Source organism: Leucoraja erinacea, chromosome 36 (genome assembly GCF_028641065.1).
Source record: "Leucoraja erinacea ecotype New England chromosome 36, Leri_hhj_1, whole genome shotgun sequence".
NCBI lineage: Eukaryota > Metazoa > Chordata > Chondrichthyes > Rajiformes > Rajidae > Leucoraja > Leucoraja erinaceus.
Genome location: NC_073412.1, coordinates 5,925,059 through 5,947,402, shown reverse-complemented (window position 1 = coordinate 5,947,402; position 22,344 = coordinate 5,925,059). Strand labels below are relative to the sequence as shown.

At 43.6% G+C, this 22,344-nt stretch overlaps 1 protein-coding gene across 3 annotated transcripts in view; it reads left to right on the top strand.

Moving 5' to 3' along the window:
* Nucleotides 1–21,711, top strand: part of hmg20a (high mobility group 20A) — a 65,353-nt gene extending 43,642 nt beyond the window's left edge. For 2 of the 3 annotated variants that reach the window (XM_055662548.1, XM_055662551.1), the window contains 7 exons: nucleotides 1,343–1,555; nucleotides 2,916–3,048; nucleotides 3,455–3,492; nucleotides 7,877–7,955; nucleotides 10,289–10,504; nucleotides 13,617–13,749; nucleotides 15,926–21,711. In XM_055662548.1, the coding sequence (XP_055518523.1) occupies nucleotides 1,343–1,555; nucleotides 2,916–3,048; nucleotides 3,455–3,492; nucleotides 7,877–7,955; nucleotides 10,289–10,504; nucleotides 13,617–13,749; nucleotides 15,926–15,929 (816 nt within the window). In that variant the 3' untranslated portion in view covers nucleotides 15,930–21,711. Of the gene's footprint in view, nucleotides 1–1,342; nucleotides 1,556–2,915; nucleotides 3,049–3,454; nucleotides 3,493–7,876; nucleotides 7,956–10,288; nucleotides 10,505–13,616; nucleotides 13,754–15,925 lie in introns of those variants that run through there. The other variant, XM_055662549.1, reaches the window with a different exon arrangement.
* The last annotated feature ends 633 nt before the right edge of the window (nucleotides 21,712–22,344 follow it).

Genomic DNA, 22,344 nt, shown 5'->3' with positions numbered 1-22,344 from the left:
ATGAGCTGCACTTACTCCAACACTACCTATCACCAAGTGTTCAAGAAGGAACTGCAGATGGTGGAAAATCGAAGGTACACAAAAATGCTTGAGGAACTCAGCGAGTGCAGCAGCATCTATGGAGCGAAGGAAATGGGTAACGTTTCGGGACGAAACGTTACCTATTTCCTTCGCTCCATAGATGCTGCTGCACCCGCTGAGTTTCTCCAGCATTTTTGTGTACCTATCGCCAAGATGGTTACGAGTAGCAGGCAAGTGTAAATCAGTCGCAGACTTCCCTCGGATTAAACACCATGTGACATCGAAATATGTCAGCGATCCTTCCTTGCAGGATCTAAATTTTGGATTTTCCTACCTAACAACATTGAGGGAGCACTTTCACCGGAAGGATTATGGTGCTCGAAGGAGCTCATCGCCAACTCTCTCTAGCCAGAGGGTGGTGAATCTGCGGATTTCATTGGCACAGAGGGCAGAGGAGGCCAAGACATCGGGTACTTTTAATCCTCAAAGGTCGTTGGTTATGGGCTTTAATGTTAATTTCATAACACATCCACATCCTGTGCTTTCTTGAAAAAAGTAATTGTAGACATGATATGCAATAAGTTAAGCTACTGATTCGAATGGAAGCTGGGCAAGGCAATATTAAATTGGTCAGAAGAAGAATCCCAACCTGAACATCGTTTGTCCATTTCCTTCTGAACGCCTAACCGCTGAAAAGCACTTAGTGTTTTGCTGAAGCCAATACTAAAGTTGGGTGTTATTCTTCTGGCTGAGCGGGTGCATCAGCATCTATGCAGTGAAGGAATTAGCAACGCTTTTGCTTGTGGCTTGGGAGTCTTCGAGTGAAATGTGTGTGTGTGTGAAACGCACAGAAACTGGAATCCGTGCCATGTATGGAAACGGCATAAAGCCACTCTAGTTTCTTTGCTCTTATAAAAAAAACCCCTTCCTTCAGCTTTTCTCTGAACCTTGGATCCCGACCAGCAAATGTCACTTCTCTATGTTAAAGAAGGAACTGGCAGATGCTGGAGAATCGAAGGTTGACAAAAAAGCTGGAGAAACTCAGCGGGTGCAGCAGCATCTGGCTTGCGAAGGTTGATAGTGTGTGTTCGGGCCGAAACGTGGTGCACAGAAGGGTTTGCCATGCCCGAAACGTTGCCTATTTCCTTCGTTTCTCCAAAGTTGCTGCTGCACCCGCTGAGGTTTCTCCAGATTTTTGTGTAACCTGTCACTCTCTCTATGTTCTCCAAAGATGCTGCCTGACCCGCTGCATTACTCCAGCACTTTGTGTCCTGCACCTGCAGTTCCTAGTTTCTATTTTTCTTTGACTTTTATTGCGCAGAAATCTGTCAAGAAGGCAGCCTGGCCCAAGGGAAGGAAAAGGAAAAAAGCCACCAAGGACAGCAATGCTCCCAAAGCCCCGCTCACTGGGTATGTGAGGTTCCTCAACCAGCGCCGGGAGCAGCTTCGATCCCAGCGGCCCGATGTGCCGTTCTCCGAAATCACGAGGATGTTGGGGAATGAATGGAGTAAACTGCCTGCGGACAATAAACAGGTATTGAAATGTTGGGTTGGAAACCAAGTGGAACGTATCTGACATTCCACTGCTGTTGACAAGGTCACACGTTATAGGAGTAGAATTAAGTTATTCGGCCCATCCGAGTCTGCTCTGCCATTCAATCATGCTTGAACTCTGCATCCTAATCCCACTTTCCTGCCTTCTCCCCAAAACTCTTGACACCCATTCGAATCAATAATTTGTCGATTTCTGCCTTCAAAGTATTTGTTGACCACATGGATGTCAATCTGAGTGATTACTTACAATAGAAGACCTTCTCCATAACATGATCAACAGAGCATGCATTAATGTATGGGATGGTGAGCATGAAGATGTGATTTGTTGCAGCAACAGATTTGTATGCCTACAAGTGTCTAGGCATGATTTCTCCTGTTGATAAAATTGGCTTGTTTAAGTTTAGATTGTTAGTGTGGAGATACAGCATGGAAAGAGTCCCATACTGCCCATCGATCACCTGTTCACACTAATTCGGTTATGCCACATTCTCTACACACTAGGAGCAAATTAAACCCAGGGCCAAACAACCTATAAGCCCGCACGCCTTTGGAATGTGGGAGGAGACCCGAGCACCCAGAGAAACTCTCGTAGTGTCGGCGAGAACATGTAAACTCCACACAGACAGCACCCGAGGGCAGGATTGAACATGGGTCTTTACCAGCTGCATCACTGTGCCGCCTAATTTAGTTGCATTCAGTTGCATTTGAATGAATCTGGAATGGTTTCCTCTACCATCGACACCTAATGTTTTATGGACAAAGTAAAGACCAAGGTTCCGTAATTGGGGTCAATGTAAAGACTAAGATACAAAATAAATAAGAACACAACCATCATCTTAGACTGAGGTTTTGAAACATTTTAAGGTTGGGAATTGAAAGAAAAGTGGTTCTATGTGGTTTGAATTAAATATGAGATTTTGTATGGAAAGCATTGATCTCTTAACAGCTAACGTGTTATCACACAAGCTCTGTCTGCATGCATTTAGCATTAGAGCAGCCTGCAGTCATACAGCTGACTGGGGAATTGATTTGGTTCATTACAATTCTTTGCTGGAATCATATGTTTACTTGGGTCAGCAAGGACATGCTATCTGCAGTCAGGTATTGTTAGTTTAAAAAATCACAAAACGACCAGGCAGAGATCGTTACAAGTGGCTATGAACTGAGGTTTTTAATCACAGTCTACCCCTGTGACTACACAATTTGTCTGTCTGTGCCATGCCCCGCCGCTGATGTCTGGGTGAATAACTGATCAGTTTGTGTTCTTTGCTTGGCATTATCCCCGTATAAATTCTTAATGCACCCCGTCCCTGATCATTCTTTTCTGTCTGTCTGTCCAGCATTATTTAGATGAGGCAGAGAAAGACAAAGAGCGTTACATGAAGGAACTGGAGCAGTACCAACAGACTGAGGCTTACAAAAGATTCAGCCAGAAAGCAGATGATAAACGACGGACAAAAGGGCTTAGCCAAGGTAATAATTGAAGCTTGTTTTGACTGACGCTGTGTCAGCTGTTTCATTACAGCTTGAATTAGCTCTCAAAGTCTGAAATGTGTACCTTTTTCACCATTTTTATCTTTGGTGTGTTCCTTTTTAAATGTCTGCATGAGGCATTTTATAACGCTAAACGTTTGTAGCCAAGTGCAGACACAACTCCCTCGGATGGCCAGAATATAAAAGATTGAATTTGGCCGATTAACGTACATATTCAGCAGAGAAGGATAAAACTAGCCCAAAGAAAACATTGTGTTCATGTTGTTCTTTAACTTGATCCGATTGGATCCGCGATTGGAGGTTAGAATCTGACATTATAAATGGATTGACTTCTCCAAGTATTAACACGTGGAATGTTATTTTTTATATCTCCCCTGTCCTTTAGATGAAGGATCTCGAGCCAATAACATTCCTGTTACAGAGGTAAGACACTTCTTATATTTTCCACAGATTCACCACCATCTGACTAAAGAAATTCACCTCATTTCCTTCCTAAAAGAACGTCCTCTAATATTTTTCAGTACCGAAGCTGAGGAACAATATCTATCTATCTATATATATATATAAAACTCAAATCCGTCCGCCTGCAGTACGGATCCCTTCCTGCCTTTTGATTCGTTGACGGCTGCTCCTTCCTCAGCTTCCAACACACTTCAAAACAATGTTGCAAGACAGGAACACTGAACTTTTCACTGCTGCAGCAGGCAGGGATTTTTTTTAAAGAGGCAGGGCAGTGCTGGAATCTTACTTTTGAGAACGGCTTCAGTTCCATTGGAGGAGACGGGTGCATGGTGGAATATTCGGTTGGGGGATCACACCATTGGGGGAGCAGACCCAACGGGTCTGCACTTGGTCTAGTATTTAATAAAAATCTCTAATAAAGATAAGTTTGCGTGATTGAAGACAGGAAGCAATAAGCCAGAGTCCATCTGAAGGACATCAGCAAATGGTCGGGAAAGCAAATGATTTAGCTGCCTCCTACTGAAAGTACAGACTGGAGGGTCTTCAGTCATCCAGTATCTCACCAGGGTGGTAGATGTGGAGGGCAGGCTTTATCATGGGTTACGTTTTAATGTGAAAACTTAACCCATCACTTAATTTGAATTGGTTTTCGAAATTGTTGTATTCAGAAAGATGTCTCTCTTCAGAAAAGGTGTTCTCTCAATTTTGCGCAATGGTTTATAGGAAATTTCCATCAGGTTAGAAAAAAAAAGGACGGGTTACATCTCGAGGATCAATGGGTTTCATAAGGTCAGAAGGAATAGTCTACTCAGTCATTCAATCATGGCTGATCTACCTCTCCCTCCTAACCCCATTCTCCTGCCTTCTCCCCATAACCTCTGATACCTGAACTGATCAAAAATCTATCTCTGCCTTAAAAATATCCACTGACTTGGCCTCCACAGCCTTCTGTGGCAAAGGATTCCACAGATTCACCGCCCTCTGACTAAAGAAATTTCACCTAATTTCCTTCCTAAAAGAACGTTCTCTAATTCTGAGGCTATGACCTCTAGAGTCTAGAGCTCTAGACTTCCCACCAGTGGAAACATCCTCTCCACATCCACTCTATCCAAGCCTTTCACTGTTCTGTACGTTTCAATGAGGTTCCCCCTCATTCTTCTGAACTCCAGCCAGTACGGGCCCAGTGGCAATAAGCGCTCATCATAGGTTAACCGACCCATTCCTGGGATCATTCTTGGAAACCTCCTCTGGACCCTCTCCAGAGCCTGCACATCCTTCCTCAGAAATGGTGCCCAAAATTGCTCACATGTGACCTTTCAGATTCAATTTAATTTTTAATTGTCATTGTCATACAGTGACAACGAAATGCATTACCAGCACCTCATAGAGCTTCAACATTACATCCCTGTTTTTGTATACAAGCCCTCTTGAATTAAATGCTAGCATTGAGTTTGCTTTCTTTACGACTGATTCGACTTGCAAATTAACCTTTTGGCAATCCTGCACCAGCACTCCCAAGTTCCTTTGCACCTCTGATTTCTGGATTCCCATTTAGAAAATCGTCTACACGCCTTTATTCTTCCTGCCAAAATGCACGACTCCACACTGTGCTACACTCTATTCCATCTGCCACTTCTCTGCCCAATCTCCCAACCTGTCCAAGTCCTTCTGCAGAGTCCCTGCTTTCTCTGTGCTACCTGCCCCTCCGCCTATTTTGATATCATCCGCAAACTTTCCCACAAAGGCTTCAATCCCCTCGTATAAATCATTAATATATACATTTGTAGGATCTTTCCCAAAGACTTTTTGAAAGATGCTGCACCAAAACAGCCATTCAACCCACTTAGTCCATGCTGACAAACAACCACACATTTTTTCCCTAATCCTACCATAATCCATTTTATTCACCCCACCGTCTCAGCTCCTCCACAGATTCTCATTCTCACCTCCATGCCAGGGGCAATTTACAATAGAGAATTCAACTACATGTACAATATTGGGATGTGGAAGGAAGCTGGAGTACTCGGAGCTAAACACAAGGAACTGCAGATGCTGTTTTTCAAAGAAAGACATTATTGGAGTTACTTGGTTCAGATAGCATTTCTGGAGGACATGGATAGGTGATGTTTCATGTTGGGACCCTTCTTTAGCCTGGTCCACACTAACTTTGAGAACATGCAAACTCCACATTGACAGCAATGGAGATCAGAACTGGACCTGTGAGGCACAAATAGCTTACAAATGTTATCTGATGATAATAATAATAATAATCATATATTTTATTGTCATTGCACATAAGCACAACGAGATTTGGTATGCAGCTTCCATCCGATGTCATCCGATCAGCAGTACTATCAATGTGGAGTTTGCACGTTCTCATAGCAGATTAGTCTGAAGAAGGGTCCCAACCCGAAATGTCGCCTATCCATGTTCTCCAGCGATGCTGTCCAACCTGCTGACTTACTCCAGCACTTACTGTCTTTTTTTGTAAGCCAGCACCTGCAGTTCCTTGCTCATTGACTAGTGCCATGGTGAAATCCTATTTGGTAGTAGGGTTGAGTGTGATATGTTTCAGGCTCGTGTTGCAGCAGATATTTTAGCCTCCTCTGGTCAGTCTTTGATGAACAAAGTATCATAAGGAAAGTGGCAGATGCAAGGTTAACATCATCAAAAAGCAGGGAAATGTGGCTATATTGTAAAATGAATTTCAATAAAACGTTGCAATTTTGACAAATGATAACCTGACCAAATAGCTGACAAATGATATTCCGCTAAATTTCTCTCAACTTGGAAGTAATTGTTTGTATGGTGGATCAGACATGGGCTCTGCATTTCTTAGAATGATACAAATAGTGCTTCAAGGAAAACCCAATGCATTGAGAGATTAGATTTCGCAACCTTGGCAATGGCACCATCTCCACAGGGGAATGTGCTATTCATGAGAAAATAAGCAAAGAAATTGCTTTCTGGGCATTATAATTGTATATGGGAATGATTTTCCAGACTCCAGCTCATTGCCTGCTGCCATTAACTGGAATCTATGTTATCGAAATAAGCAGTGGAACTTGTGAGAGTTAAGAGACTAAAATGTCTATCCAGATAATCACAGACTCGACTATCTGTAGCTTTGACCTGCAAGACTCCAATGGTTTTCTACTGACATTAAGGCCATCCTTATCAATGAAGTAATAATTAATAGGCATGACATTATGATCATGTAATTTCTAATGTTGCTTCAAATAGGGTCAGTGAAAGTACATGATGATTTGTAATTTTAATTATCGTGTAAATTATTTCATTACCGTGTAAATTTAGCAGCACGCTGCTTTACAGCGCCAGAGACCCGAGTTCGATCTTGACTACAGGTGCTGTCTGTATGGAGTTTGTACGTATTTCCAGGGTCTTCCAATTTCCTCCCACGCTCCAAAGACGTGCAGGTTTGTAGGTTAATTGGCTTTGGTAAAGAATGTAAGTTGTCCCCACTGTATAGGATGGTGCCAGTGTACAGGAATTGCAGGTTGGCACGGACTCCAATTAATTAAAAAAAAATCATGATGTTGTGCCTTTGTCTGTGAAGTGTTTTGTGAAGCATAAAAGTGAAATGCATCTTGATTGAGAGATGCAGTTAAAGGAAAAGGGGACTAACCCTAAACAGCACATGGATACCTGTTGCTCAACAGCACATGACGTCCGACACTGAAGAGCTCATGGGGGCGCAAAGGTAATTGATAATTTTGAATTCCCAGCAACGTACTTGAAGACATGGAGTCATAGCGAGAACCAACATGGATGTTTGCTCTGACCTTCACCCATTCATTTACGCTAATCTGACAATAAACCTATGTTTATTCTCCACTCATTCTCATCAATTCCCCCTGGAGGCTACCCCACACCTAAATATAATTAGAGGTCATTTACAGTGGCCAATTGATATCAAACTGCACAGCTGTGGGACATAGCAGGAGACCAGAGCAAAATACACACTGAAAACGTGCAAACTCCACACTCGGAACCCAAGTATATCTAAGAATTCAGGGCAGCACGGTGGCTCAGCGATAGAATTGCTGCCTTGCAACGCTTGCAGCACTGGAGACCCGGGTTCGATCCCGACTATGGGTGCTGTATGTACGGATTTTGTACGTTCTCCCCGTGACCTGTGAGGTTTTCGCTGGGTACTCTGGTTTCAAACACATACAGTAGACCAAGTGAGAACCATTGGGTCCCTATCACACGGGAGGCTTGGTTCCCCAAACCAACCCGTTCCCCAACGCAATATTGCACCACAAACTAATATATATATATAGACATATATTTATAAATATATTGGGCACATTTTATGTTACAGAAGCAAGGTGTTGGCCTGAAGGATCAATCCGTGTTGGATATTCCTATTTTCTCTGAAGAATTTTTGGACCACAGTAAAGGTAGGAAGAACCAATATAAATATTCTAGACGGGTGGGCCAGAATGGCGCCTGGATTAGGGGGGGTGTGATCTATGAAGACATGGACAAACTTGATTTGTTTTCTCTGGAAGGCCAGAGTTTGATAGGAGACCTGATGGAACCATGAGAGGCATAGATAAAGTAGGCGGGTAGAACCTTTTGTTGGAGAGTAGAGGGCATAGCTTTAAGGTCAAGTCAAGTCAAGTTTATTTGTCACATACACATACGAGATGTGCAGTGAAATGAAAGTGGCGATGCTCGCGGACTTTTGTGCAAAAGACAAACAACAAAACAACCAAACAAATTATAAACACAATCATAACACACATATTCTTTTACATAATAAATAATGGAAGGAAAAACGTTCTGTAGAGTTAGTCCCTGGTGAGATAGGCGTTTACAGTCCGAATTGCCTCTGGGAAGAAACTCCTTCTCAACCTCTCCGTTCTCACTGCATGGCAACGGAGGCGTTTGCCTGACCGTAGCAGCTGGAACAGCCCGTTGCAGGGGTGGAAGGTGAGAGGGGCAAAGTTGAAAGGAGATGAGTGAAGCAATTTTCTTTTACACGGAATGGCTCATGCCTGGAATCCTGCCCAGGGTGGCAGTGTAGACAGATTTGATAGTGGCAATTAAGAAGCTTTTAATAGGCATGTGGACATGCAGACAATGTGAGTGGGGGGGGAGAGATATGAATAATGAGCAGGAAGAGGAAATGAGTTTAACGTGGCACCATATTTAGCATGGACAGTTTGGGCCAAAGGACCTTTTCCTGAGCTCTACTTTTCGACATTCTAATCCTTTCAACTTTGGGGGGAAGAGGTGGGGGGGAGAGGGGGAACAAAAGCAAAGATACACATAGAAACCATGTTTTTGGTCCAAACAGACCATTTCAGCTAAGCTCTTGTCACATTTGACCATTCTGTTCACATATCCTTTCAACTGCCTTTGCTCTAAAATACCACTAACTGACCCGGGATTCCACAGCTTCATTATTCTTAATGTGGGGAATTTTCTCATGCCTTTCAGTTCTAAATGGTTCCGATTCAAATTTGTACCAAGCCTTTTGTTCCTGTAGTAATAACTGGAAACAATTGACTTCTGTCTACCCTGTTCAATCTTCCACAATTGTAAACATTTTAAAATAATTTCAATGGTTCTTTATTATCACATGTACCTCAGCGCAGTGAAATGTTGTTTTTGCATACAGTTCAGTATATTATCACAATGCATAGCACAATCCTAGATTAAGTACAAAGTGTATAGAAACAGTTCACACTCATCCCATAACCTGAAGAGTGGTGAATCTCTGGAACTCTCTGCCACAGAGGGTAGTTGAGGCCAGTTCATTGGCTATATTTAAGAGGGAGTTAGATGTGGCCCTTGTGGCTAAGGGGATCAGAGGGTATGGAGAGAAGGCAGGTACGGGATACTGAGTTAGATGATCAGCCATGATCATATTGAATGGCGGTGCAGGCTCGAAGGGCCGAATGGCCTCTACTCCTGCACCTAATTTCTATGTTTCTATGAATACTAAACAGAATAAACTTATTTCAGGTTTGCTCTTATTTATATTTCCTCATTAAAAAGGATGTGCATTCATAATTATAATACTACTAATAATAATAAATAATAATCCAAGAATCTCTCGAAGGCATTTCCCCCCCCCCCCCCTAGATTGTTGGGATGAGCAAAATTACATGAATGTTGAGTTGTTGAGTATATTTGGGTCTGAGATCAACTGTGTGAGATTTGGGATTTACGAGGATCAGGCAGGAAACTAGTCCAAGGATGAATCGGGCAAGGTTTTATGAAATGGTGGAGCAAGCGTCATGGGTCATTTAGCATTCTTCTGCTTTATATGAGGAAGGGTCTCTAGGCGAAACATCACCCATTCCTTCTCTCCAGAGATGCTGCCTGTCCCGCTGAGTTACTCCAGCATTTTGTGTCTATCTTCGGTTTAACCAGCATCTGCAGTTCCTTCCTACACACTTCTACTTTATTCCCCCTGAAGCCTCCATCTTTCTGACTGACTACACACAGCACTCTGTAATTCTAATTGTAGAGGTCTGCCGTTAAAACGTTGCTATTTTATATTACTAATATTGAGATATAAACCTAGAATGCTATTAGTTTATATGTGTAATCTAGAATGCATGTTCCACTGCTCTCCTATGCCAATCGGGTTTATTCATCTCGGTACAATTACTTTTTCTATCTTAAGTTTCTATACTTTGAGTTTTTTTTTAAAAAATACTACGTCTCCTCACCACTAACCAAATCTAAAATGTAATCATTTTATTTTTTTCACGTGCAGCTCGGGAGCGGGAGCTCCGTCAGCTACGGAAATCCAATATAGAATATGAAGAGCGAAACGCGGCTTTGCAGAAACACGTGGAGAGCATGAAGACGGCGGTGGAGAAGCTGGAGATCGATGTGATGCAGGAACGCAACAGGAATGTGCTCCTTCAGCAGCACCTGGACACCTTGCGGCAGGCACTGACGTCCAGCTTTGCCACTGTACCCTTGCCAGGTAATTAAACCTTTGTCAATTCAGGGCACAGACTTTGTGAGGTGGAAAGGTGAAAGCATTTCCAAGTTAGATTATCCAACGTACCAACAATAGCCGGGCACGAAGGGCGTCCTGATTACTATTGGGAAAGTGTAGTGCACCTTTGATTCAAGATTCAATTTATTTGTCATTTGGACCCCTTGAGGTCCAAACGAAATGACGTTTCTGCAGCCATACATTACAAACAAATAGACCCAAGACACAACATAATTTACATAAACATCCATCACATTGCTGTGATGGAAGGCCTAAAAAACTTATCTCTCCACTGCACCCTCCCCCCCCCCCCCCCCCGATGTCAGAGTCAAAGTCAAAGCCCCCGGCTGGCGATGGCGATTGTCCCGCGGCCATTAAAGCCACGCCGGGTGATGCAAGGTCGCACACCGGGTCTTGGTGTTGGAGCCCCCAGCGTGCGCTCGCAGAGTCCCGCGGCCATTCCAAGCCGCGCGGGGCGGTGCTGTGAGGCCCCGCTCCAGGAGCTCTTCAACCCCGCAACTCGGGTTTATTCATGCAAAATAAACATGGTCTGTTGCATGCACGGTTTATATACTCAGACTGGGAGTTGGGACAAAGATAGACACAAAGTGCTGGAGTAATTCAGCGGGTCAGGCAGCATGTCTGGAGAAAAAGAATAGGTGACACTTTGTGCTGGTACCCTTTTTCAGTAGGGGTGGAGGGGGAACTGGAGGTGGAAAAAGACTATTCGGAAAAGAAAAAGAATAATCTAATCTGACAGGTAATTTCTCACCTCGTGATCTCCCCCCCACCCCCACTTTAAATCTGAAGATGGGTCCTGACCTGAAACATCACCTATCCCTTTTCTCCAGGGATGCTGCCTGACCCGCTGAGAAACTCCAGCAATTTTGAGACTATCTTTGGTATAAACCAGCATTTGCATGTTGGGCTGAAGATGGCCATCACATTTTTAGTGATATCTGAAATCTAATCTGCAGGTTAGTTGCGGTCCGACCAATACAGGTAAAGTCTCCAGTTTCAATCTCTATTTTTGAAGCTAGGTCAGAAACAGAGGCGTTCATGTAAAAACAAGGAACTGCAGATGCTGGTTTGCACAAAACGCAGACGAAACTCGGCTTGGTCTACAATCTGTCTGAAGAAGGGTGCCGACCCCAAGTCAAGTCAAGAGAGTTTACTGTCCTGTGTCCCAGATAGGACAATGAAATTCTTGCTTGCTGCTGCACAACAGAGTATTGTAAGCATAAATACAGAACAGCCCAGTGTGTCTACATAGCTTAGACCATATATATACACATAAATAAGCATGACCTATGATGCCGCCTGACCTGCTGGGTCACTCCAGAACTTTGTGTCGTTTTGTGGCTTTTATGTCCCTTTGCTAAATGAGAATCAATAAAGTAATGTTGGTGTTTACTCATTGATTCCTTTCAGTGAACAAGTGTCTTCAAAGATTCTATCGAGGTTTGGCTATATTACATTGACAATGAAGTTCTGATTTTGGTCAGGAATAAGTAGAGTTGATTATTCTAATGGGAAAGGGATATATGTACGAAGAGGGAATGTTGCCAAGATTCTACAATGCCTTTTCACCAGCTCTGAGCTTTCAATAATGGGCTCTAATGACACCCTATAGATGGTATTGTTCATAAATAAAGGTGGCAACAAAAGGCTGGCAGGGAAGACCATTATGTGCAAAGCACACTGTTGTGTGTTTGCAAAATGTTGTTTCACTCGAGATAATGGAATGGAGGATCAGAAGCAGAGTTCAGTGTGCAGTCACTATTGTGCAATTAGCTCATACAGCTGAGGACTAATTTCCATCCCATAGTTCAAATAAATGGTGTGCTGCAATTTAGTCTGCCTGTGGACATTAGCTCAGATCTTGTTCGTAATTTAACAGCAGATTTGTAAACGAGGCCAGTTTAGTTTATATTTTTTGCACGAGTACTGAGCGAGGTATAGTGAAAAGCTTTTTATGCTGTTGTGGCCATCAAGATTGTACATGATTACAATCAAACTGTTCACGGTATTCAGGGTAAAGGGAATAATGTTTAGTGCAAGGTAAAGTCCGATTAAAGATAGTCTGAGGGTCTCCAATAAGGTAGATGGAAGGCCAGGACCGTGCTCTGGTTGGTGACAGGGTGGTTCAGTTACTTGACAGCAGCTGGGAAGAAGCAGTCCCTGAATCTGGAGGTATGCATTTTCACACTTCTGTACGTCTGGCCTGATGCGAGGGGGGGGAGAAGAGGGAGTGTCTGGGGTGTGACTGGTCCTTGTTTATGCTGCTGGCAGCGACGCAAGGCAGCGTGAAGTGTTGATGGTGTCAATGGAAGGGAGGTTGGTTTACGTGATGGTCTGGGCTGCGTCTTGGGTGGAGCTGTTCCCAAACCTTGCTGTGATGCACCCCGAAAAATGCTTACTGTGGCGCATCAGTAGATGGGGTGAGAGTTATGGGGGCATGCCGAACTTCCTAAACTGCCTACGGAAGGAGATGCATCGGCGGGCATTCCTGGCCATTGCTACAAAATGGGTGGTCCAGGATAGGTTCCTGGTGATATTTACTCCTTGGAACTTGAAGTAATGGTAAAATGGATGGTAGGGATATGATTCCAAAGCAAAGATATTTCAGGCCACTTCGGTGCTGAAAATTGACATCTGTGTAGGTTATTTTCCTCATTAATGCGCATTAAAAAAATCTACTTTGCAAATCTCTGAAAGGCACCCGATGATTTTCTTCCTGAAAAGCTATATGTCATTCCTAATCTAACAGGATGTGGTGAATGTGAGTTACTTTTCCAAGTGTTCCTAGCACAGGTGTTGATGCAGATTCTTGGGGAACTCGTATACTGTAGTCACCACTTAATATGAACCTTAAAGTGCCTCACAGTTGACCATCCCCTGTTCCCATGAGGAAGCCATGTGTATGAAATCTGTGAAACTCGGGAACCAGGCATGGTTAAGGTTAAGGTTAAGGAGGTATTCCGTCTGGAACTGATGCTCTCTGGAGGAATGCCAAGACCATTGTGAAGCGCACCGGATGGCATGTTTTTAACCGTGCTTTTAATTCTGTATTTAGAATCTTTTTCTAACGTTGCAGGTTCTGGGGAGACGCCCACCTTGGATACCATTGATTCCTACATGAGGAAATTACACGGCATTATTCTGTCCAACCCACAAAGTAGTGAAAACCTCATTAACACAGTGCGTGACTTAGTTAGCCGACTTGACAGGTGAGCAGATCAGGCAGATGCGTGCATCAAAAAGCACTTTGAGCTTATCTTGGCTGTTTTTGTCGATTCTGTGTGTTGCTACTTAATTTGTTTTTTTTCTTAATTGGGTAGTCACTTGAATGAATGGTTCTGTTTCGACAATGATTGGGGACTGTGGAGCTATATGGTACAGACTGAAGGTGCACAAAAATGCTGGAGAAACTCAGCGGGTGCGGCAGCATCTATGGAGCGAAGGAGATAGGCAACGTTTCAGGCCGAAACCCTTCTTCAGATTGAATTGACAATTGTATAAAGAAATGTGGGGAGGCACTTTGACGCATCTGGTAGAGCTGCTGGCCCACAGCACCAGTGACCCGGGTTCAATCCTGTCCTCACTTGCTGTCTGTATGGAGTTTGCACGTTCTCCTTGTGACTGCATGGGTTTCCTCCGCCACCTCCAGTTCCTCCCACACCCTAACGATGTGTGGGTTATGGGTTAATTGGCCTCAGTGTGTAGGGAGTGGGTGAAAAAGTGGGTCAGCATAGAATTAATATGAATGGGTGATTGATGGCCAGTGTGGACGTTGGGCCGAAGAGCCTGTTTCTGTGCTGTATCACTAAACTAAATGCTGTAAACTATACTGTCCAAGTGTATTAAACCTACCCCAACAATCTCTTCTGGCAGCTCGTTCCTTATACCCACCCCTGTCTGTGTTTAAAAAGTTGCCTCCCAGCTTCCTGTTATATCTCTTCCCCTCACCTTAAACTTATGCCCTCTAGTCCTTGATTCCTCTACCCTAGGAAAAAGAAATTCCCCTTGTGATCTTGTACATCTCTAGAAGATCACCCCTCAGCCTCTTGTGCTCTGGGGAATAAAGTCCTTAATGGACGATGGATACAGATAAGTTAGCTGAAAGCTTTAGAATTGAGTATTGAGCACAGAAGGCTGTAATGTGCTCAGATAGACGATGAAATGTTGTTTCTCAAGCTTGCATTTGGTCCTAGATAGGCACAAAGTGCTGGAGTAACTCGGCAGGACAGGCAGCATCTCTGGAGAAAAAGGATTTGTGTCGGAACCCTTCTTCAGACACTTCTTCGTTGGGAATATGCTGGAGCAACTCGGCAGGACAGGCAGCATCTCTGGAGAGAAGGAATTCTCTGCCTCCGAGGGCGGTGGAGGCGGGTTCTCTGGATGCTTTCAAGAGAGAGCTAGATAGGGCTCTAAAAAATAGCGGAGTCAGGGGATATTGGGGAGAAGGCAGGAACGGGGTACTGATTGTGGAAGATCAGCCATGATCACATTGAATGGCGGCGCTGGCTCGAAGGGCCGAATGCCCTACTCCTGCACCTATTGTCTATTGTCTAAGTCTCGGGTCGAGACCCGTAGTCTTTTAAAATTGAATCTGAATCTGAATCTGAGTCTGTCCCGCTGAGTTCCTCCAGCATTTTGTGTCGATCTTTGGTGTATAAACCAGCATCTGCAGTTCTGTGCTACACCCTTCTTTATTGGGCCTTGTTGTAACTGCAGAAGAGGCATAGACTGACGGGTCAGAGTCACAGTGTCTGGGCAAATAAACTCAGGCCCACTGAGTTCCTCCAGCATTTTTGTCTACCTATTAATGTTCCAGGTGGTTTCCAGTTGAATCATCGTGCAAAAATGATTGCCCCAGCATATGGTTAGTGCCCTAACCTTGCCAGAGGAGCAACAAAATGGAGATTTAAAGTTTCCCTTTGAAGCTGCAACGAGACAGATTTGACGTGCCTTTAAAAAAACAACAAAATCTATTGATTGAAACCATTAAAGCTTCAAAAATGAGTTGCTCCACAATGGAGTTTGAAGTATGAAGTTTAACGGGTGTGGGCAGCCACAGTGTGTGCATTCCCAGCAAGGAATTGATTCCACCATGGGGGAAAAAGTGGAAGAATATTGGAGGGGGAGAGGAATGCTTATTTGACTCGAAGCCCATCAACATAAAACTATTTTGGGTTTTAACATCTGTTTTCAACAATATTGCCTGATAGTGGCAGAAACCAGATGCGAAGGGAAAATATGTTGGATGATTAAACTGAGTAGTTTTAACTGGGAAGTAGCTATCCAGATTGTTAAATCTTTTTCATGTCGTAAGTCTTAATGAAACATCATGTTTTTTTTTTTAAAAGTTAAAATGTATTCTTTCTCTTTGCTCCCTTCACCTAGTTGAAATTGTGGTTGACTGTCGAGGCATCAACATCTGTACACACAGCTGGGCAGTGGGAAATGGAAGGAGCCACTGGATTGTCAATGGAAATAAAATGGCAGCTACTGTTTCTGGCCTTGAAATTTAGCCTGACCTGGAGAAGGATTGTTCCTTTCATTTCAAGAGACCAAACATCGGAGTGCAACAGGCGATGGCTGGGTTGTCTCCTGTTAGTTGGCAGCGTTGATGTCGTTTTTAACTCCTCCATCATTGTTCTCTTGCCAAATTTCCTTGCGTTAATTGTATGTTATGTTTATGTGGCTATTGAGCCATTCTGTGCTCAAACAAAATCATTTATTTAATTATGTTTTGTTATAAAAGGATGTTTTCTCCCTTCTCTTTACGGGGCAGCTGAAGTTGGGAACTCACCGGGTCATTTTCAGAAACACTGGCTGGTACGCCAAATATCAGACTATTTATGATATGAACAGGGTAACCTGTTGATGGAATTGGTCATAATACCATCTGAGTAGGACAGGAAGGGCCTTAAATCAAACATCTTTTATCCCCAATGCTAACTAATGTAGCAGTGCCATAGAATTGTAAAAATTTGAAGCACAGGCCATTCTGCCCATTATGGTCATGTCTGGTATAAAATAACTAAAGCTAACCTCACTTCCCAGCCCTCAGTTGCCTCTTGCGTATGGCGTGCATAGCCTAAAGTTGTCGGACAACTTGTTCTATTTGATTGTGCACGCCGGGTTGATTGCATTCGTCGAAACAGGGCGGACTACCTGAAGGTTGCAATCTCCCACCCCAGTCAGTTGCTGATGAGAACGAAAATAGCCTTCCTATTTCTGTATTTCTGTCATTTACTTTACATGTGTGCACCTTACTGAGAGTGTTCTCCGCAAGGGAAATGTCTTTCCCTGTTCCTCTTTGTCAAGTCTCCTCAAAGGTTTACGACCTTGCGTAAGTACTGCGCCTGTTTTTCAGGAAAGCCGATTTCCAACCAGCCTCTCACGGTAACTAAGGCTATCGAGTCTTGTAAATCTTCCGACAATATCGTGCTATAATTGGCTCCCATCCCCTGAAAGTTGGGAGGAGTGAATAACCCGTCTTCTCCATCCTAGTTGAAGTATCTCCTTCAATATGCATTTTCATAGGAGCAGAATTAGGCTATTCGACCCATCAAGTCTACCCCGCCATTCAATAATGGCTGATCCATCTCTCCCACCTAACCCCATTCTCCTGCCTTCTCCCCATAACCCTTGACACCCGTACTAATCAAGAATCTATCTCGGCCTCAAGTAAGAGAAAAGAACCATCTTTAATAAGGAACTAAATCCATCCAATGAAAGATGATTGCCCTGAAATGTTCAATATGTTTTTCTGCAGCTGCTTTCTAATCCTATAGGGCATTTTTCAATTATTTTCTATCATATCTTGCTTGTATTTTAGATTTCCATCATTGACAGTGCTGTGCTTCTGTAAGTTAGCATTGATGCATCTCGCAGCGAGATGGTCACTGTTGCTGGAGAAGGAATCAGTGCTGATTGTAGAATCCAAGTGCATCCTGGTTATCCACGCTGCCCCCATCTTGTCTCCCTGGCCCTACTGTGGAATAGATTACCCAAACTCTGCAGGCTTCCATGCAAAACGAGACATTGACCAACCTACGGTGGCGCAGTGGTAGAGTTGTTGCCTTCACAGCCCTTGCAACGCTGGAGACTCTGGTTCGATCCTGACTACAGGTGCTGTCTGTACAGAGTTTGTCTGTTCTCCCCCCCGACCGCTTGGATCTTTTTTCTGATATCTTCGGTTTCCTCCCACACTCCTAAGACGTACAGGTATGTAGGTAAATTGGCTTGGTATGTGTGTAAATTGTCCCTAGTGTGTGTAGGATAGTATTAATGTGCGGGGATCGCTGGTCGGTGCAGACTTGGTGGACTGAAGAGCCTGTTTCTCTAAACTAAACTAAAGGGCTGCCCTTTCTGAGCAGCACCTCGACTGAAGTATGTGGGGGAAATTCTGATGTGCTTTGTACGATGTTAAAGCCTGCACCCCAAAATAAGTTTGACCGTGTGCAATTAGTATTGTAAAGTATTATTTTAATTAACAGTTAAATGACCCAAAGAAAACCTTTTGTGTTTGGTATTGCCACTGGAAGTTATCTAGTGGGAATACTTTTTCATAAATGTCATTGCAACCGCAAATGTTTTTATAATATACCTGAGCTCTGCAAACAGAGGCAGTGGGTACTGCTGTATCTGCTCGAGTTTACTCAGTGAGACATGTGGAAAGGATGAAGGAACCAGGAGTTATTTTTGAGTGTTGGACTCTAAGCCAGAGGGAGTGGAAAGTAGGAATACAAGAGGACTTCGGATGCTGGAATCTGAAGCAGAAAATGAACTGCTGGAACAACTCAGCAGGTCAAGCAGTATCTGACGAGTGAACGAGATGGTTGGTGTTTTGGGTCGAAACCCTAATGCCCCTGCCCCACTTAGGAAACCTGAACGGAAATCTCTGGAGACTTTGCGCCCTACCCAAGGTTTCCGTGTGGTTCCCGGAGGTTTTTGTCCGTCTCCCTACCTGTTTCCACTACCTACAACCTCCGGCAACCACCTGCAACCTCCGGGAACCGCACGGAAACCTTGGGTAGGGCGCAAAGTCTCCAGAGGTTTCCGTTCAGGTTTCCTAAGTGAAACAGGGGCATAAGAGTGTCGAGGGGAGATGGCCGGTATATAGAAGTGAGCGGGAGGGGTGAGGTAAAGGTGGAAGGCACATTTCTTGAAGCTGATCAACATTTCAGGAGTCCTCAAGTAGAAAGCATGAGAGCACCTGCTGATTCCCAGAAAAATGTGGGAAAAATCCCAAGTAATGATGTATGGATAGAATATACAGCAGCTGAGGTTTAGGGCTATGTTCAGAGTTGTACAACCGTCACATGGTATAATGACATAGAGTCAACGTACTTTCTGATACCTAGTTGGGAAACATGACCCCAAAGTGGGACTGTCGTCATTCCTGACATCCAGTGATTCCCACTAGAAGTTGCCCGTGGATATCAGGTGAGCAGAGGGTTTGATGTGAACATGGAGCCTTTGATAGTCAAGTCAAGGAGTGGAACTAACATTCCATAAACATTTTAAAACTTTCCACAAAGGGATATTGAACCAATTTCAAGATGAAATGACACCACTATCTCCAATGAGAGGTGAAGAAGGGTCTCGACCCGAAACATCACCCATTCCTTCTCTCCAGAGATGCTGCCTGTCCCGCTGAGTTACTCCAGCATTTTGTATTTACCTTCGATTTAAACCCGCATCTGCAGTTCTTTCCTACACACACAGAGGTTAATTGGATAGTCATTTACAATTTTATTAAAACGTTTATTTTACTCTCTCAGATACTGACTACCATTGCTATTTTGCAACCCACTGTTCTTGGGTGGTAGCTGGCAGACTGAACAAAGCATTGCAAATAAGCTTCAGACTGCATTTCAATTCAACACAGTGCCTTCCATAATGTTTGGGACAAAGACCTACCATTTATTTATTTGTCACTGTACTCCACAATTTGAGATTTGTACAAGAAAAAAATCACATGTGGTTAAAGTGCACATTGTCAGATTGTAATAAAGGCCATTTTTATACATTTTGGTTTCACCATGTGGAAATTACAGCTGTGTGTATACATAGTCCTCCCATTTCAGGACACCATAATGTTTGGGACACAGCAATGTCATGTAAATGAAAGTAGTCGTGTTTAGTATTTTGTTGCATATCCTTTGCATGCAATGACTGCCTGAAGTCTGCGATTCATGGACATCACCAGTTGCTGGGTATCTTCTCTGGTGATGCTCTGCCAGGCCTGTATTGCTGCCATCTTTAGCTTCTGCTTGTTTTGGGGGCCCAGTCCCCTTCAGTTTTCTCTTCAGCATATAAAAGGCAAGCCATGTGTCCCAAACATTATGGTGCCTGAAATTTGGGGGCTGTGTATAAACACTGCTGTAATTTCTACATGGTGAATCCAAAATGGTCTTTATTAAAATCTGCCAATGTGCACTTTAACCACATGTATTTTTTTTTTTTCTATTACAAATCTCAAATTGTGGAGTATAGAGGCAAATAAATAAATGATGGGTCTTTGTCCCAAACATTATGGAGAGCACTGTGTGTGAAGATACTCCCACTGGGGGGGGACAGAAGAGGGGGCGGTGGAAAGAGACTGATGGAATTCTGGCTGACCTGAGGTACTACAATTACTCTTCAAGAAAAACTGGCTCCGATTTCTTCACAATCTGGCAGCTGCAGCTTGATATATATCGATTGCCTTGCCCATCTAATAGTCCACAGATGTTTGTCATGTATGCTGCTTAAGACTCTAACACCAGTGCTAGTACCACTTATGTACGTGGATCATTATAAAAGCAAAGAAACTATAACTAAAGATTCGGTGCCAAATCTACCACATGCCTGTCCATCTTCTCCAAGTAATATTTCACTCTGAAGCGCAAATATGTATGGAAACTTGGCTTTCCCTTTCCAAATCCTTTATCCTACATAGATAGATTTGTGAGTGAAGTACTGTACAGAGATGAGAAGAAACACGCTCACAATTTTGTTAACAATTTCTGTTCTCTTTCCACAACCTAATCCTGTTTAGGTATTATTTAATCCCCTGAAGACCAGTCTTTACATTTTGTTTGAATACGGATTAATTTTCTGTCCTTGCAATCGAGAAACGTTAAAACAAGAGGGTTTTTAAACTACATCATTCCAATTGCAGTAATACCAATCTCGTAATATTTTGATAAACTGTTTCCTGAAGATTGTTGGAAAACGTTGTCTGAACCAAACCATTGCCAGTAGACATGATGGCAATAAAGGGAAAAGTCCAAAACGTTCTGAAGAAACAGTACAGATGTTATTTCAAAGTGTTCTGATCGAACAATTGATGTATACAGATTGCATTTTGGATTCAGAGTGCAACTGCAGTTTAAAATGAAAGCTGTATTAAATATTTATGAAAGTTAATTTCTTCCTGTGTCTTAAATAAGAATTTGTCTCATCGTTCAGTCGAAAGGGTCGCATCAAAAAACAATTCTGGTGACTTTTATGGAAGTTGTTAGAGCTGCTGCCTCACAGTGCCAAAGACCCAGCGACATTCCTGACCTCGTGAGCTGTCTGTGTGTAGAGTTTCCACGTTCTCCCTGTGACCACGCGGGCGTCCGATCCGGGTGATCAGGTATCCTCCCGCATCCCAGATTGATAAACATACATCTCCTGACGCTCCTGAACACATCATCAGTGATGTAACCTGGGGTCATTGGGTGTTTAGGGTCTTTCAACATCAGATACCCTCGCCCAGGCCACCCAGCCGTGGTTGATCAGACCACGACTTGTGTTCAGGTCCTCCCCATGGACCTCCTCTCCTGATCCAGAGCCATCTCGAGGCTTTCTCCGCTGCCTCTGTGGTGTTCTTGATGGTTCTTCTCCTCTCCGCTCCGTTGATGCCCAGCGCACTCAAGGCTTTGTAGAGTGATTGTCCTGCAGCCAACCTCGATGGGCATACACCTTGCCTCCCAGCCCTGCTTACGGCAGTCTATGACCAGCTCTTCATACTTGGCCATCTTCCTCTCGTGGGCCTCCTCCAGACAGTCCTCCCTCTGCACTGTCAGTTCCAACAAGACAATGTGCAGGTTTGTAGATTCATTGGCCTCTGTAAATTGACCCTAGTATGTAGGGGATTGTATGCAAACATAAGATAACCTAGTACTATAGCATGAACGGGTGATTGATGGACAACATTGACTTGGCGAGCCAAAGGGCTTCTGACAATGACTGCTAATTATAACTCTCCACATCATGGGAAAGTTACTCATAACCCTCTTTTGTCTGAATGGAAAAATTATAAAAATTGAATTGTACAAAAACAGCTCCAAGAATTTTTCTCTGCTATTTTTGCCAAATTCCACCGAGCACAACCTACTTGTGTTTTGAGTTTCTCCTTCAAGGTTCTGCCGATTGATAGTTGGAATTGAATAACTCCATGACAATTTGGATTGATCAGTAAAGTACATGCCTGTGTTGAGATACTGAGGCGTTTTCGCCAGAAAGATCCCAGGGTTCGGTCCCAATCTGTTCGGTTTGACCTTTAGTCTGTCTGGGCATGGAGTGAACGGATGATTAGTCATTGAGTGATTGAATCTTGGAATGTTTGCATTGTGGCCAGAAGCTTGTGGGATCATTGCCAAAAGACATGACACTCGCAGCTGAATACTGTGCCAGCTTTTGTTGCCTAGGCTCCCACAAGCAATGGGCTTTTATAGCTCAGTGGGACAGGCAGTTTCTCTGGAGAGAAGGAATGGTTGACGATTCAATAGACAATCGGTGCAGGAGTGGGCCATTCGGCCCTTTGAGCCAACACCTTCTGA